At 43.5% G+C, this 18,441-nt stretch overlaps 1 protein-coding gene across 8 annotated transcripts in view; it reads right to left on the bottom strand.

Annotated features, from left to right (window-relative positions):
- Positions 1–18,441, bottom strand: part of GRIN2B (glutamate ionotropic receptor NMDA type subunit 2B) — a 217,336-nt gene that overhangs the window by 79,505 nt on the left and 119,390 nt on the right. For all 8 annotated transcript variants that reach the window (XM_068191496.1, XM_068191497.1, XM_068191499.1 and 5 more), the window contains one exon: positions 8,213–8,327. In XM_068191496.1, coding sequence (XP_068047597.1) covers positions 8,213–8,327 — 115 coding nt within the window. The remainder of the gene's footprint in view (positions 1–8,212; positions 8,328–18,441) is intronic.

Raw genomic sequence — 18,441 nt, 5'->3', positions numbered from 1 at the left:
AGGGACAAAATGAAATCACCCTCCCTGGTCTTGGGGTTTTTTGGGGGTTTGGGGTTTTTTGAGGATGCTATAGACTCATCAGGGATGATGATAGGATGGATCCTTGATACTGTGCTGTGATAGGAATATGTAATTACTGTACCCATACCTGAAAGCTTCCCATAGCAAGTCAGCTATCTACTGCATTAAGATGTGGATGTGTATTTTTAACATGCTGAGATGAAACATTCCCACAATCAATGAAATGCTGGAACACAGATACACAGCAGCATCTGACATGCCATGGAAGTCTCCAAGCTGCTGGCAAGCAGGAGAGGTTTCAACCAGAAGCAATGTGGCTCTGGCACTAGTACATCAGCCCTGCACTGGGAGTTTGTGCTGCATTGCAAGATGTGGCCTTACTAGAGGTTTTTTGGTTCTCTTAAAAGTTAGGATTATCCCCTCAGATATTAAGAAGACTGGAAATTTTCCAGCAGCATTGGGTATTTTGTAGCTGTTGCACCTTCTCAGCTGCAGCTCTCCAAGCACCTCTACTGCTTTTCCTTGCCTGCCCTTTACACTCTTGATGAGGCTCCCGTAAGCCTGCACAAAGACAGTTATAATTCTCTGCTGCCTATCAAAGCCTTAACAAGAGTTAGGCAGTTGGTGTGTAAAGCCTGCTGCCTACCATGCTGACTAATGTTGTCTGATTGTTCCCTTGTACTCCCCCGTTGGTCCATCTGTACCCATCTGCTACCTTTTGTCTTGTAATTAAAGTGTAACCACTTTGGGGTAGGAGCCACCTTTTTTGTTAGTGTTCACTCAGCTCCCTGCAGAGCAAAGTCCCAAGTCCATAACTGGGTGCTGGGGACTGCAATGATGGCGTGCAAGAGGTGCATATACACGTGGCAAAGGGTTACACTGGCACCTCTCACTTTGTGGCATGACCAAGTCAGCTGAGAGAAAGCTCCGGACAAGAGTCCTCATGCAGAATACAATGGAGGTGAGGGCAGTCCTCTCCTGGGGCTGGATGTTGTTATCACATGTTGTTATTAGTACACCGAGCACAATCCTCCAGGATCCCCTGTCCAAGGAGTCAGGTTGGCAACCCCAGTAAAGGTCAGATGGCTGCTATCACCCTCATCAGCTACATCAGCAGAGAAATTGTAGGAGGCATTCTAACTACAGCCTTGGCTTAATAAAGATCTCCAGATATTCCAATATCTGATTTGCATAAGAGGACAAGGTCTTTCCAAGAAGCTGTCATTGTTTCAATGTAAGAATTCCCTCCAGTAGCAAGGGAGAAGGGTCTGGTGGAGAAGAGCCAGAATATTTTTCTGCAGGCTCATGAATCATACAAATACTCTCCAAAATTCAAGCAAAGTCAGGAACTGCTTCAGCAAGAGGCAAAGAGAGCAGACAGCTTATAATGACATAACATGCAGTGGTTAGGAAGAGACACCCAATATGTTCTCTTTGGTCAAAACTAGACTAGTTTATAATTACATGATGCAGTAATCCAGCAAAGACACAGTTTGACCAGCATGTCTGCAAGATTTACATAGAAGGCTTTTTCAGAAAGGTAGTTCCATTTATCCTCTGATAAGGAAGGCTTTGTGTGGCACTTGAATCTGTCCTTCTGCTTAGGAGTCAATGTAAGATTAACATGGCCATAATTAGCCCCAAATACATACAGTTAGATCCTGGGCAACTGTGAGAAGTCAGGCCAAATCCTGGCAGTGGGTGCAGCATAGGTGCACAAATAAAGCCATCTGGTTGTCTGATTGAATCAGGGTCATAAACAGACCCATCAGATGTGACCTAGATCAGGTATCTAAGGGACACTCACTTGGGAGTGAGATATCCATAAAATATGTATTCTTTGATGCAAGTCTGCTGTCTAATGAGAAGTAAGGCATTCAGCAAATTATGGTCTCTTAGAGACATGTCCAGAAAGAACTTTAAAAATAAGGGGGGAAATGCATGTACAGACTCCTGTTCTAATTTCAGCCATATGTGCTTGAATCCAGAACAGTCCCTCTGCCCTAAGAGAAGCTATATCCTTCTAAAAACTGATTCTGTGGGAACAGAATCAGTCTCTTACTCTGAGCAGGTTTAAACAAACTTCTATGCCATTTCTCCCCAGGGACAATGAGTCATAAATCCCCATGTACACAGCAAAATTAGCAAAACAAGACTGATTGGCAAAAACAATCCAATCTTGTCTCACTGTAAAAGCAGTCGGTGGAACAAAAAAATCATTTCCTCCCTGGACACACAGGCAAGATGCCAGAACTCCACACACAGAGCAGAACCTGACCAAAGGCAGTAACTTCTACCCCATGGAGGCAAGCATACATGTGCAAGGCTTGCCTAGGTGGGCACCAGACAAAACAAGGAAGAAACTGTCTCAAAACATCTAGTCATCTTTCCAAAGGCAGGGGAGGGCCTTCAGAGAAGACTTGGATTTGTACAGCTGCAGTTTTCACCTCACAACTCTACGTTCTTGTTCCTCTCCTATTTTTAAAGAGCTTTCTTTAAGGAGGCTTTTATTCTCTAAGAAAGTGAAATAAAAAAAAATCTAACTCCTTCCTTCTGCTAAGCAATGTAACAGATAGGATAACATGATTCATATTGATTCTTCATGGAGTGATCAGTACCACATGGACTGTTACTAAAAGCCAAGAACACTGATCGTATTTTCAGTCCTCTCCCCTGTTATTTCTGCCACTGGGACATTGAAGCACACAAAGAGATGACAGAGAATATTTCTTTTAATGCACAGTAAGACTTGAGATCAGGCCTGAAGGCTGCATCATCATCAAATGCTACAGCCTCTTCAGTGTCTCTGTGGTGCTCATCAGCTCCCCAAAGGTGCAGACTTCAGGAGGTGACAAGTGCCTCCGTAAGAGCTTTTGTTCACAGACATGCACAATAGCCTTCACATGCCAACTGCCTGCTCGTACAAAAGGTTCATGGTGGAAGCTTGAAGAAATTATGACCTCATTGGATCAGGCTTGAAGTTTCTGCTGATCAGCTTGTCCATAACCCGGGTTGCCTCTCCTATTAAATAAGCTGCTTTTTGTGAGACACTCTTCAGGTTTGTCTTGCTCATCTAATCATAGAAATGTAGGCTGGCAGAGAACCACAAGAGATCACTTACTGCATCCACCATCTCAGAGGCAGGACAAGACAGACTGAGATCCTGCACTGCTGGATATTTTTCTCTATATACTCCAGCAAATGAACCTCTACCAGCAAATGAGCCTCACCATGTCTCACCATGCCAATAATTAGACAGCTCCCTACATATCTAACTGATATATTTCTGCTTGACAGTTTAGCAGACAACTTCTTCTTTCTCCCTACAGGGGCATGAAAAGCATTTGACTAGTATGTCCTTTTTTCAACAATCATTTAGGTGTCCAAAAATTTATCTTGTTGTCTTTCCTTATTTTTTTTAGATAAGGGAAATCTTCATTTTTCATTTTTCTTTTCTAAATCCTTCTTTCCTTTTTGTATCTCCCTCCTATATCCCAGGGGAACTCTTCCCAGGCATGGATGGGCATAATGGTGCTCTCTCCCAAACTGGAGACAGAGTCACAGAAGTTCACAAACTCATCTTCTGCAGACTGTGACTGAGGTTGAACACATCTCTGGAAAGTCCATGTGGCAGAGAGTAGTGGCACTATTTTCCACCCTGCTGCAGCATTAGGAAGTCCTGGAAGTCTACAGTCACTGAGGCAGTTGAGAGGATGTCACAGCAAATGGCTCCATTCCCAGGGAACACTAATGTGTACAGTGCTGTAAGGGTACAGGCCAGGAGCAGCCGGCCTGTGAATTTGTAATCATGGTCACACCAATGGCTAGAGGAAGCAGAACAGACCTTGCTGGAGTTGAAGAGTTCAAAAGTCAAATGCTGGTAATTATAGCACCAACAGCAGGCAAACATTTTATCTGCTGAGTGGGGTGAAGGTTGATGGGGCAGAGGATTATTACATGCAGCAAGGAGAATGAATCTTTCAACATAAGTTTCCCATCTGTCCTCTAAGATGGCTTGTAGTGGTACCCTGACCAAAACCATCACCTGGGGCTTTGCTCGTCCAGACAGGAAGAGGAGTGAATGAAGCATGCTTGGTAAGAGATGGAGGCAGCTTGTGAATCAAAGGGCTCTGTGGGGCAGCACAAGAACTTGGCGTCATGAGCCTCATGGAAAGGTGCTCTGAATATCCCCAGTGACACACCTAAGAGAAGAGGCTGACCACAAACTAGTGATAGAAGTGATGCCAAACTCACTAGTAATTAAAGTAGAGAAAGAATCTGAAAGAGGGCCTCAAAGTTCATAACATTTGTGTCACCCCCAGGTTTGCTGGGGGAAAGTGAGGAAGCAGATGAGAGGATCTGGGAGCTAATGGGACAGGACTGTTAGTGGGGAGCTAGTGGGATAGGACTCAGTAGAGAAGGAGGATATTAGCAGGAGCTGGAGATAGCAGCACTTGCTAGCTCTCACAAAGGGATCATGAATGCAGAATTAAGTCCTCATCATATGTGGGATCATAGGAGAGCAGAAGAGAAAGGCAAACAGTGAAGAAAAATACTGGGTGAAATCTCTTCCCACACAAAATATCACAACCTACTGACAAAAAACCTAGCATAGTACTGACTCTGGCTCACTTTGGCAAGACATCTGGCCCCCACTCATCACTGCACTGAGGCATGGTCCTTCATGGGGCATAAGAGTAGACATCCTTCACCACCTCCATCTGCATACCTGCACCTCTATGATAAACAACAGGGGCATCTAGGCACCCAAAACACACCTAGGCTATCTGGCCAGTGAAGAAAAGAGCTTTACTAACCAGCTGATGAAAAGGTAGTGTGGAAAGGCATGCAGCATTCTGTCCCCAAGGAGCAGAGTGAATGAAATTCAGCACATTTGCTTATCATGATGAATCATTACTCATGGTTAAGAGAAGCAGGAGAGCTCAAGTTACTGCCCCCTTGCAGAAAGTGGGTTTTCTTCCTGTTCTTTCATGACTGTCAGCCCTACAAGGCTTCAGTTTGTCTGAAGCACTCATGAGGAGATTTATCATCACCAGAGTCTGGGGGCAGCTGCAGCTCCTCTGGAAAATTAATTCCTGTTCTGAAGTAACTGGTGAGGTTGTGAAAATACTTATTGGGAAAAAAAAAAGTCAAAATCGCAAAAGATTTCACAGACCTGAAATCCTGAAACAGTTCAGTCACTGTCTGGATCTTTGCTGCTCAGAAAATGGAAAACTTCACACCTATTTTAAAGCATATCTTTTTATATATACTCCATAAGACATACCCTCAAAATCCATTTGCCATCTTTCAAGAATCAAATGCGCCAAGCTGTACAGAGCTGCAAGCTGTGTTACTAAATCCAGAGGAGACTAACAGAAATGATCAGAAGACTAGAAAACATGACCTACCAAGAGAGACTGAACAAATTCTTGTTTAACCTACACTAGTGATGACTGGGAGATAACATGATAGAAGACTTCAAACCTACATGCGGACGATAAGAAGTGGTAGAGAATAAACAATTGCCTATGTCCATGAGGGAGTCACTAAGTATTAATGGGCTTAAATTGCAGCCAGGGAAATCTAGGTTAGACATCAGAAAAACTTAGCAGGGTAAGGAGAAAGAAGCCATAGAAGAGATTGACTTGGGATTTCATGGGATTTGTAGCATTGAAGATCTCTCAGAACAGGTGAGACAAACATCTGTCAGGAATAATTTCAGTCTAGTTAAACCCTCTCTTGGGGCACAGGGAGGGACTAGTAGACTAGTTGACTAGACCTCCTGATGTTCCTTCCAGGTATAGCATCAGATTATAGATAAGTGTGTAGTTAAAGACTGAGCTACAGTGAATGCAACTGGACCAAATCAGTGTTTCCCACTCAGCCTTTCATCTCATGTCCCCTACTGCCTGTTTGCCCAAAAGTTCCCAGGATGAAGCACCTTGCTATTTACATAAAATTAGTGAGAATTTTTATAATGTTCCAAAGCACTATAAAGGTATTGGAATTACGTGCTAAAAATATATTAATAATTTCTTGTATTGCCGAGGACCTGCTGTTGAGGGCCAACAGTTTGTGTTGCCTGAGTCTCTGCAAACATGGAACAAAACTATGATCTTTGTCACAAAGATCTCTGTTTCACATTTATATTTTCATGTTTGCATTTCTGCTGAATGGAAAAAAAATTAAGAAAAAGAGCATGAGGTTCCAGGTATGAAAGGTTTTGGTCTGTGATCAGAACATTTTGGAGATTACTTCAGTGTCTTTCAGAAAGAACCTGCCAGCATAAAATTCAACCATTTCAGAGTTTAATTATAATAATCTGATCATCTCTGAAGAAGACACCCACTTCAAGATAAAACATTTGTGTCCAGGAAGCACTATGTGTTTTTCTTCCCACTAATACCATAGTTCATCATAGCTTCATTTCAGTCAAGCCCCAGCTCCTATGAAATGAAGGATTGTTTTGGTTTAATGAATGCCAAGTAGTCCTCACAGACAGCAGGGCTCAAGCAGGTCACAAATCTAATCCAAACACTCCTGATAACCAGGATCCCTTCTACTAATTGTCTGGTTCATCTGAGAGACCACAAATACACTCTCAGAGACTGAACAATCCTTCTTACCACTGACAGAAGCCACTGAGGGTACGACATGTGAAGCATGTGACAGGCAAGATAAAAACAGGACCTTTTAGCTGTGCCTCCCCAGAGACTGCAAAGCATTCCAGCAACAGATTCCCACAGCCAGGCCTGCTAATAACCCCTAGGAGGATTCATGCTGCTACCGCTTCATTTTCCTTCTCTGACGATGGAATTTTCACCCATGAGAACAAATGTGGTGCCAGCTAGGAACAAATCCTCCTGGACTTTTCCTGGTAAACTTTAATGAAGTTGAGTGATGAGCTGAGCCTGACGTGAGGTCTCTACAGCCTGAGCTTTGCATGTCCACACCCTGTGCAGTATCTAGACAGCCTGCCTTCAGCTATGTGCAAGAGTTGTCCACACATGCTATGCCATGCCCTTTGTTCCCTCACACTCCTGGCCTAGAGACCTCTTCTGAATCTCCCAGATCACACACCCTCACCTGGTCTGAACAGTGCCAAGACCATGAGGTAGACAGGTCCTCCTGGAAACCAGGCACAAGCTGGGGGCTTTCACCTTCTTCCCAAATTCCTGCAACTACTGGGAGACCTTAGTGCCTGCCAGGTACTAAAGTGATTGCTCTTCTGTCTCATTCACAAGTTGTAAGTTGTTCTTACAGCTGTTTTATGAATACACTTCTCCTGACAGCTCCCCATTTCATTCTCATTTCCTCATTAATTTCTTCCTCACTTTCACCAAGAAAGTCACTTGCAAGTCCATGCAGGGGACAAAGGGGCTTTTTTTCTAAGCCATACATATGATTGCACACAGACCAACTTCTCCTTCTTATCTATCGAGTATTCTGATGAATTTTCCTTCCTTTGCTATGACTTCTCACACCCAAAACTTTTTTTATATCTCATTTTCTTAGCCCTTAAACTACCCCCTCTGCTTTAACAGAAACCCTTTGGAAATACTTGTTTGGAGCCTGGACCACTGACATTTATGTGGGAGGTGAAATGAACCAAAACTTCCCACTAACTCAGAAATTCACACCATTTCTAAAATGGTGCTTTGCAAATTATTCCAAAATATGCGAATTTGGATCTTTGAACAACTCAATATGATCTCACGTTCGTTCACATCCTACTTAACACACCATCCCGTTGCAAGGGACACTGGCCAGATATATCAAGCACAGTTAATACTGGCATAAATTACTAAGTGTGGCTGTAGCTCAATCATAGTCATTTAGTGTACAGAACTTCACTGCCACTAAGCCATACAGAGAAATATTTTCTGTCTCAGCCATTGAAACTCATGGCACAGAAGAGGGATCTTCTCTGAAAGGCCGGGAAACTTATGTTCAGAGATTACAGAAAGGAAGCTGATGAATTTTTTATGCATGCTAATGGAAGACTGTAATAGCATCCTGCATGGAGAAGACAGCAGTCTGGGCATTGGAGATACCAGTGGTCCGGGATGCAAGAAGAAGATAGCCAGCCCTTGATAACAAGTACAGAAAGGTGGGGAGGATTATTTGCCTGGAGCCTTCTCCCTTCTTCTTCCCTGACACAGTTGGAGAATTACCAAACATATCCTACCCTCTCCCACTTCCTCTCCTTGGTCAAAAGGATGATGACCAGCTTGGGATGCATCTGGTATCCGTCCTCACTGAACGACAAATTCCTGCCTTCAAAGGTGACATTGATCAGGTACCTGCATGAAAGAGAAGAGAGCAAGGAGAACATTAATGCTTGGAAACCAAACCCAAAACAAGACCCTGCCTCCCCTCTTCAGCTCACATCAGGAGGGTAGAAGCACAGCACAAAACAGTAGAAAATCTAAGAGGAAGGGAGTGAGAAAAACAGGACAATTACTCCAGAAATTGGGACATCAGGCAAGGCAGGGCAATTTCCCCCATTTTGTGGGTGGGATAGGGAAGTGATGTACTGTGTTGGCTCTCAATGAATTCTTAAAAGCATGTCTAAGAGTCACACACATATGTATGCCCACAATCCCTGATCTTCCTCTGCCTCAAAGGGCAGAGGGATCTTTAGCAATCAGATGTGTAAACACACTCCACAGCCTACACTTCGCTCACTCTCCAAAGGGGATTATGCATGCCACTTGAGGACAGTGATGGGCGACAGGTGAAGCAGTGGAGACAGCCTCTCCCCAGCTCAAATATCGAGGCAATGACTTGGGAAGCAGTGGAGACCAGAGGAAGGAGCAGGACACCTGCAAGAAGCTCTATCCCTATCAGAGCTAGCACACCTCATGGGACCCAGAATGATCCTGTGAAGGAGCTTAGGAATAGGGATAAGGATGTTAAAAGAGCCTGGTGAAAGTCCTTTTTCCTACAGACAGAATCAAGCCTTACACCCAGTAAAATCAAGCTAAAGGGTGATCAGCCCTGCAGCTAACACCAGCAATTCTCTTTGTCTGGAAAGGCCCCATCACTTCTGCAGAAGGCACTCCCTGTTGGGGCATTTCATGTCAGCTGTACAAATGGACAGTTAAACAGTTTGGGCTTCAATCTCATTTATCCTAAAGCCTCCTTACTCAGCTCTGGCAATAGGGAAGGCCTTTAAGTGGACTGAGATTACAGCTACACTCATTTCAAGGTTTTTCTGCACTGTGAGAGCATGTTAAAGGGGTGTTGCTGTAAATAAGAATCAGGTCTATTGTTTTCTTAACTGTCAGACCATCTAGAAATACACTGTAGGGAAGAGGAGGTAAATACACATTTCACAGTTCAGTGGTTTATATGACATCACCATGGCACTCTGACAGTTTACCCTGTTCGTATATTTCACTTCAATTCACAATCCTGTTGCATGAAGTAGATTTTACCTTTGCAAATCTGCTCGGGCACTGGTAGCATCACATCACCATGAGAGGCAGAGGTGACCAAGCTGCCTGCAGGGCTGGCCCCTGGACTCTGCGCTCCCCTACTTTGCACAGTTCTATAAATTACACAAGCAACATTTCTATTACAGACATGAGAGGTTTTCTATTCTGTTACACCATGACATCAGGAAACATTTCCTAATATTCAGCTTCAATTTGTCCCTTATGAACTCAATTTGAACCAATTTCAAGAAAATAAATAAGAGGGGGGAAAGTCTGTTCTTTCAGTGGGTTCATGCTTTCCTACTATCTGCACAAAGAGATCTCCCTGCTAATCTAATGAAATCATTGTAACAGGGAAACTTCTTCAAACAAATAAAAAAGCAGGTCATTATTTTAGTTTCTTCCTTTTTCAAACTTTTTTCTTCTAACTCTATTAATCAACCAAACTCATCTACTAACTCCTCATTGCCAAGTGCAATCAGCAATTATGTTTATTTCTAAAGGAAATTTCACACTTGCTCCATGTTGTGACCTTCAAGGGACATGTTCAGCATTGGAAATACAGCCATAAGGGAGCCCAGCATGAAACATCTGCAACAGGACAATTTTCAAAGGCAGACTATTGGTTATTTTCCAAAACCAAAGCCATTTGGATCTCAAACATTGAGCGAACCCCAAAACATCCTCCACCTGTAAAATCTTAGCCATGCAGTTGTTTGTAATGGCATAAAACATCCCATGTCAGAACCACACATGCTCTTTTTCTGGTTTTTTTTGGTGGTTTTTTTTTTTTTTTTTTGTTTTGTTTTTTTGTTTTTTTTTTCCCAGATGTGCAAATTGTTCTGGTACTGAGGAATGCCAGGCACAGACCATTGCCAGGTATGTGCACCCTACAAGACCTAATTAAGGCTCTGGTGGTGGTGGGAGGGATCTTCCAATGGACCAAGATTACAACTTCATGATTTCTCTGCACTGGCCACCAGAGTAAAGACAAAGAAAGGCTCAAAGAAGATGAGGATGCCATTAGCCTGATGGGAGTTGCAGCTTTATATGTCAGTAATGAGTAAGCATTGCCAACAGCTAATTAAACAAACACCAATATTAAATCGTTCTCAACCCTCTTTCTCCTCACACCCAAGAATGATTCCACTACAGGAATCTCCCTTGCACAGCTTGACAAGAAAAGTTCATAGAAATCAGCAACAGATATGAGACAAGAGGGTGTCATTTATGCTCATTTTCACTGGAAAGATTAGAACGTCTAATAATAATCAAGGCGGGATCATCAACAACTCCAATCCTCGGAGCTGCCTTGAGATTTATACTTAAAGCAGCACTAAAATCCCTTGCTTCACACCTTATTGACTGAAATTAGTCCCCAAATTTGGCAATATAACTCTTCATAGTGTTTTCTCTCCAACCCATTAGCAATATGTTTACAAAAGTTTGCAGGAGAAGTGCAGAAGAAGTGGCATCCCCCCCAGCTTTCCCTGCTCTCCTGTACCTATGCTGCCAGCAAACACAGGGATGCAGGGTGAGAGCAGCTCACAGGGAGCTGCAGGGCTTGCTCAGGAGCACTGAGCCTATGTGACAAAGCATCAGGGCTTGAAGGACTCCTAGGCAGGCCGAGTCAGCAGCATGCTGCAAGGCAGCCACACTGGAGTGGCTCTGCCCTCCATCATTGCGGCAGCAGCAGACATCCCCTTCAGCAGCACTGCTGCCCTGGTACACCAGCACCACTGCTGCCTGCTCTGGCCAGGGGGATTTGGTTCCTCCCTACAGCCTATACACACTCCAGTCCCTAAGCAGGCAAGCAGGGGGGTGAGAGACTCCCTGACATGTCTGAACTGAGCCACCAGATGTAACGGTGGCACAACATGAAGACAAGGAGGTTGTGCATGCAGGTGACGTAAACCAGGAGGAAACTGTGCCTGTAAAAATCTTAATCCCTGCATGTTTGGCACTCCAAGATGGAGAGAGTTAGAGAAAGAGAAAGGAGGCATGGTGGGGGCTGACACAGGCAATTTAATTTAATTTGCTAGAAGCACCTTTCAGCAAAAGATTTTGCTTATGTGGCAACTTCTGGAACTACTTGATGCAAGCACAAAAGGGTTGAGCCCTTCGCCAGCTCAGTGGCGATGCAGCGGATGCAATACCCAAACTCAGACGGGTGACAGCAAAACATATACAGCCTGTGGAAACAGGCTGACACCAGGAGCCCTGTGGTATGGACAAACAGGCAGGAACAGAGGGACATGCCCTTGAGCAAGAAGCAAATTAGACCCAGGGGTACCTAAGTCCCCATCCTGGGCTCTGAGGTAACATCAACCATCCTAAATGTAAATCTGTCAGCCCTGCAAGTTAAGGGAGAGTGTTTTAAAGCATTGCAAATAGAGCATCAGATGGCCAATTTAGGACCAGCAGAGATGATGGCATTTTAAATGGTTTCAGCCATGATGGAGAAAGCCTAGAGAGGCAGATGGGGCCCAGGGGGCTTGAGGGAACACAGAAAGGCTGCTAACCAGATTTTTTCTGCCCCAGAGACAGGTGTGAAGGAGACGCATTTGAAATCAGCACTAGCTGCTCCTACTTCTTCCTCCAGTGCCTTGCTTGGAATCAGCTCCTTCTAAGCCTGCTGACTGGAGGGGCAAATTTGGATATTGCATCGGTTCACTCTGTCACATTCCCTGCCTCACATGTGTGCAGCACACACACAAACACACATCCTCCCCTGCGTCCTGTCAGTGCTTGTTACGCTTCAGCGAGACAAGCAGTCTGTCTGAAATGGCGTGATTATCCTTCCATCGATCGCTTCCCTGAATAAGACAGACCATATAAATAAAACAGCCTCTCCACAGTCAGCACTGGGGAGTCATCTCAGCAGCCCAGCACACAAGGGAAAAACAGGGTGTAGGTGGAGGGTGGGGAAGGAAAAGCTGTGGGATACCTTTTACCTTTGCAGGGTAAAAGGCAGGTGGAATGTGATGCAGGATAAAGGGATGGGGATGCACACCACCATCATCCTGTCTGGAATCTCAATGTAATGGGAAATACTGAGGCCAATCATAACAGCAGTGAGATGAAAGCAGTGAAAGGCTTTACTCCACAGAATCTGCATGGTGAAATAGCCTTTTTTTCCCCCTAGAGACAGTGTTAAAAATTCACCAGTCTGAGGTATCAGGGAACAGACCCACTTCTTGCCCAGGAAGGAGCAAAAAAGCAAAAGCATGTTTCTGCATTTTAGTAGAAGTGCCCACTGCTCCAAACCACATTGCCTCTCTCAGCACCAGCAAGACCAACCCAACCTTGCCTGATGCAAACAACCAGGGCAGAGTACATCAATCCAGCCCTGCAGTAGGGTCCTGCCCATCCCTCACTCCTGCTCCTGAACAAGGATGGACAGACAAAAGGATGGGTGAACTCAAAGGACAGGGAAAAGGGAGTCTAGGACCAGTATATTGATCTAAAAATGGGAATTCTGACCTTCAAGGGGCAAGTGATTGACAGATAAAAGACTTAACCAGCACTAACTACGCTGTTAATGCCTTCATCTGAGTGACTGAAGTAGTGTTGATTTTTTTAATGAGAAAACCACAACTGATCCCTTTCACTTCTGACTTATACCTCCATTCTCCAAACCCATGGAAGGTTTAAAATAATACAGATATTATTTCTCTATACCATTGTTCAAAATTTCTGTGGCTGGCCTCTGCCTCAGAGCACAGCCAACTCAGACACAAGAGCCATCCAGACCCAGCTGTGCATGCATGAGTTCTGTTGAGGTAATTCAGGCTCCACAGGATATCAAATCCAATTGTTCACCCCAAAAAAAGGCAAAAACAGGCTCTGCCTGGGCCTTTGATCAAATTTCGTCATGGAATCTGTTCTAAAAATCCTGATCCTGGCTGAGCCTTTCAGAGGTTCTCTCGTTGCTCGCTGCTCTGCACTGGCCCTTACGCTGCTGCGCTGTCAGTGGCTCATGGAGTTGTGAAAGTCAGGCACATCTGGCTGTATCTGTGCAACATCTGTCTGGTGTCAGGTACAATTTAGAGCAAAAGGATTCCATGCAAAGGTCATGAGTGCAGCTGATTTTATGTAACAAGAGTCTATTATGAAGAACAAAACCAAAACAAATGAGAAAAAAATAGAAGCAACCATTGATTAGGAAAATTAAATCTTAACGGAATGGTATCTCACTCTTCTGCATTTATTTCTTTCTCTTTCACTGTCAGTGGTACCACTGAATATGGGGAGATGCACCGTAAAAAAGAAAGAGTAGAAAAGAGTGCTCCCAAATTTTAAATTGTACAGGCATCCTGCACCAGAAAATCTGCCCAGACTACAGCCTAAATTACTTCTCAGAATCAATCTGACCAGTAGCCTTAGAGAAATGCCCAGAGCCCAAGACTGTTTTCATTAAGCAAAAAGATTTGGAGATCATCTAGATTAGGAAATACCCCTCGGGCTAAAAGATAACAGAGATGTAAGAGATTAATTTGGTTTGTCTCTGCTGTCCACACCTTTTTAGAAGACAAGAGGGGAGCTACTGGGCTGCAATAAATCAGTGCTACTCACCTGACATCAATGGAGTGATACTGGTCAATCCACTAAGACTGACCCCTCACCTCTAGGAAGATGAATTGTTTTGGTGTTTGATCCTGACTTCTGAAATAACCATTTCTGGTGGAAGACAAATTTCTACTGAACCATCCTTATTATTTCTTCAACATATTTAGCAAAGTTGCTTTGAAATTAATGTGTATGTGTGCTGAGATTGCAAGTAAAAGCTCCTAGGTACAGTGGAAGGATTAAACTTTTCCATCAATTCCTCTCTTAATATTAAAAAAAAATAAAAATTGTACTTCCACTTTGTTTCCCATTTCTTCTATTTATCTACAACAAATGTGTCATTTCAGAAAGACTTTGAGATGACAGTTCCTGGGGACTGAGGATATATCTATCCTTGGAGGATGCAGGGAGCCACAGCAATGGCAGGGCTGCTTTCCTACACGCATTGCTTGATCCTAATGAGACGGGACCATTCCTGAGACTGAGAAGCAAAGCTCACTTTCCATAGTGTGTGCAGCCCCCAGCCTCCCTCCTGAGAACGTAAGGGGAAACTCATCATCACACCACAGGGTTTTGCCTCACAGGAAGCGGACGGGGTGGGGGAGTCACTGTGCAGGGTCACTGAAGTACCCCTCTAAAGGGAAGATGGGTTCCAGTCTGGAGCAGACATGACAATAATGAAGGCTGCTTGTGTGAGCTTCAGAGTTTTCCCAATAAATTTTTCCTCCATGCACATATTGTGATCCAGAACCTAATCTCCCATTTGATTTTCATCCTGTGCAGTCACTAATGGGGAAAGAGGTGCCATTCAGGCCTAATGGCATTTCACAGTCCCTCTGCCAGGGTGCTGCTGACAGTACCAAAGGCAGACTGTATGTGACTTGTAGGATAAACAAATATACAATAGGATGAGGTAACCTATTCATGGGAAGAAGAGTGAGATAAATCTTGATTTTGCCCTGTGTGTTATGCTGGTCACAGCAAGATCTTGAAATTTCAACCAAAGACAATTTTTTCTCACAGACATCCTGACTAACCTATTTTCACAAATGCCAGAGCCATGAAAAATTATCTGGCAAAACCACTTTTTAAATGGGATAAGAATGTGGCCACAACATTTCCTCACAAAGAGGTCAATATTTTGCTAGAAAGACAAAGAAACATAAGATCTGAGAACTGTAGTAATTTTGGACAGAAGATGAAGCTTCCAGTACCATCATGCTCCCACACAGTCTGGTCTGTTGTGTGACACCTTCCACCCTTTCTTCTGTGGAAAAGAGTCCCTATTAAAACACATCTGTAATATGCCACACGGAAAGAATTCTATAAGGAACAGCATCACCTCAACAGGGGAAGAAATATCACTGAAGACTTAGTTCAAGTTTTGTGAAGGAGAAATAGGAATACAAAATTCCCATGTTCCTAATCACAAGAGACAGCATAGAGGATTTCCATGTCAAAATATTCCCTTTTAAACCCCAAATACTTGATTTACAAGTTCTGATTTCTTCTAAATTTATCCATTTTTTGTCCTTTTTTTTTCTTCCTCTGGGAAAATGACACAGTCCTAAGTAGCTAGGGAATATACCTCTACATCTTCTGGCCCCCCTGGAAATAAAACAGAAATAAGGAAAAGTGTTCTAAGAGCATAGTCTGTTAAAGCTGGAACTATCTATAAATGTCATAGGAAATCAGTCTATTCTCAGAAAGGTTTTTTTAGACAGAAAATCTTTGATAAAAACAAATATACTTCTGAACTGACTCACCAAACCTTTAAGTAACAGAAAATAGCTAATAGAAAATTAGCTTTAAGGTCAAAATCGTTACAGTCACTGCATAAAATAAAAACTAAATGTTCAGTCCGAAACTGGATCAAGCTGGAAAGCTTTACAGAGTTATTAAATTCCTGCCAATTACTTTTTTAAAGTATTATTTTTATATTGCTACACCTTTACATCCTTCCTTATTCATTAGGTACAGATAACATATCACTTTTCTCCAAAGCAAAAATAGATTTCAAGGTATTTCTTCCATATGAAAGGACTAAAAATCAGCTTACACGGGGCAGTAAAAGCATGGAAAATTACATTTGTCAGAACAGCTGACAGTGGGTCATAATTATGTCTTGGCACCAACTAAGAGGTCACTGATGAAAGCCATACCACTAGAATAAGGCAAATACGGAAAGGTTAGGAGATGTCCTTCAGATCTGTTTATATGTCTTAAGGCATAGTCATACAATCATTGACAGGAGAAGCAGTCACAGAACAGAAGTCAAATGAGGATCTTCAGTGATTTTTTCACCCAGGATCATGTCTTTCAAGCTCTGTCAATTTGAAGAGCTGTAAAAAAATATTCCAGTTGAACTATTGTCCCTGTGCAGTGAATTTAATCCCGCTGACAGCAGCCTTTCTTTTCTTAATAATTTTTTACATCCCCTTGAAATCTCTCACATGTCTGTGGACCATGGCTTAAAAAATCTGGCCAAGCAGATGTGCACGTCAACGACCTCTTTGGTCTTCTGAAGGTGGCTGGTATGCTGCTGGCTCCCTGATGGAGCCAGCCATCAGGGCATCTCACTATTTACCCGGAGCTCATTCCAGTTTCTGCCCTGGGAATCAAGACCCAGCAAACAGGTGAACACGTCAGTTTTCTTATAGACCTTTCAGAACATTTTTGCTTGTGGAAAACCACTCAAATCTGCCAGAAAGGTCCATCTCACTGACAGAAGCCAGGCAAGGCTAAACCAGTTGGAGACTGAAATAAATCCTTTTATTATATTCTCAGAAAAAGTAACCTAGCTCAACTTTTTTGACCCAAGGAGAAACCTCTAGTGATTTTGGGGTTATTTAAGTTTATCAAGTGTTGAAGGCATTCACGCATTTGTAAGGGGCAATGAATTCACAGTGTTGGCAGGAGCAGAGTCACGCCTGCAAGAAGACTCACTCCAAACAGTGTGACTGGATTTTCTTGGGTCTGTAGCAGTTTGGCCAAGCTGGCACCTTATCACTTTCTTCCCTATAACATTTCCAAGAGGAAATCGATTCAAAAAATAAACAAATAATCACTCCTGTCTGTAACTGTGAAGGGAGGGTCTGGAGGTTGCTCTTCCTTTGCCAGAGGAGCCACTCTCCCTCTGCTGCTGTTCCCTCTCCTTTCTCCCTCTTTCTCTCCCTCTGTGGGTTGATGTTTCCATGGAAACGTGTTCTTTACTGCCGCTGAAATTACATTGCATTTAAAGCATTAACCCTTCCTTGGGCTGAGGAAAGTCTCAGAACTATTAGGGCTCATTTTTCCCCCCGTTTCCTTTAAGCTTTCTTGTGATTTTTTTCCCCCTGTAGCATTAGGAAAACCTTTTTTCTTTCAAGAAGGCCTCCCAGCTAGCATTTGTCTGAAAAGGGGCACAGGATGCATCACCAGTGGGGTAGTGTCTAAATTAAGATTTCTTAATTCCCTTTTTTTTCCTACATGAAACCCTTAACACATTTCTTTCCACCCTATGTGCAAAGAGGGAAAATGCTGCAGTAGCAAATAAAATTAAGAATAAGGTAGAAGGAGAAGCAAGAAAGCCACAAGCTGGCACATGTGAAGAGCACAGCTTTGGTTAATACCAGAGCTCAAACCCTTGTAGTCACACACTGATCAGCATCTTCTTCATTACAACGTGCCATAATCACAGACCTCACCACTCCTCCTCCAGCCTGCCTCCTCTTCCTCTTCACAATCTTGTCTGTTATTATTCATCCTTGTCCTCACTTGTAGTTAGCACTCCAACAACACTCGGTGCAATTAGTAGCCTCCTCACCATCAGCACCTTCCCTGTGCGGCTGCTTCTCCAGCCAATCTGCCATGTCTGCCATCCCTCCCTTTGGCTCTCTGCTGGCATCCGCCACTTCCATCAGCACTTCCAACACAGCCATTGCTGTTACACTGCTGCCTTCACTGCAGCCAGCTCAACTGCACGATTGCTACTTTCTCTGCTCTGACTGTGCCAACAAGGCTCTGAAAGTTGAGATGTCCCCATTTGGGTGCTCCCTGGACACCAGGTCCCAGGTTAAAAAATTACCCTGCAAATTCTCAGCCCCCAGCCTTTGCTTATACCCAGCCCACTCACAGCAATAACACTTCTATGCTCTTCTTTCACTGACATCATCCCTTTTTCAAACACTGGGAAAATATAAAAGAGAGATAAATACCAAGAAGTTCCTTCCAGTTTTTCACATGGTTTCCTACACTCAGACATGCTTCCTTTCTGTCCCAAAGTCCCATGTCCTGACAGCTTGCAAACTGCTTCTGTTAATTCCACCTGTATAGCTACAGAGTCCATATTCCCTTGCACCATCTATTTTGGGTTTCCCAACACACACTTCAAGCCTATCTCACCATTCTCAACTCTTGCCCCAAAAGC

Source organism: Anomalospiza imberbis, chromosome 5 (assembly GCF_031753505.1).
Source record: "Anomalospiza imberbis isolate Cuckoo-Finch-1a 21T00152 chromosome 5, ASM3175350v1, whole genome shotgun sequence".
Lineage (NCBI taxonomy): Eukaryota > Metazoa > Chordata > Aves > Passeriformes > Viduidae > Anomalospiza > Anomalospiza imberbis.
Note: the sequence above shows the minus strand (reverse complement) of the source record. Positions and strands in the feature narration are given on the sequence as shown.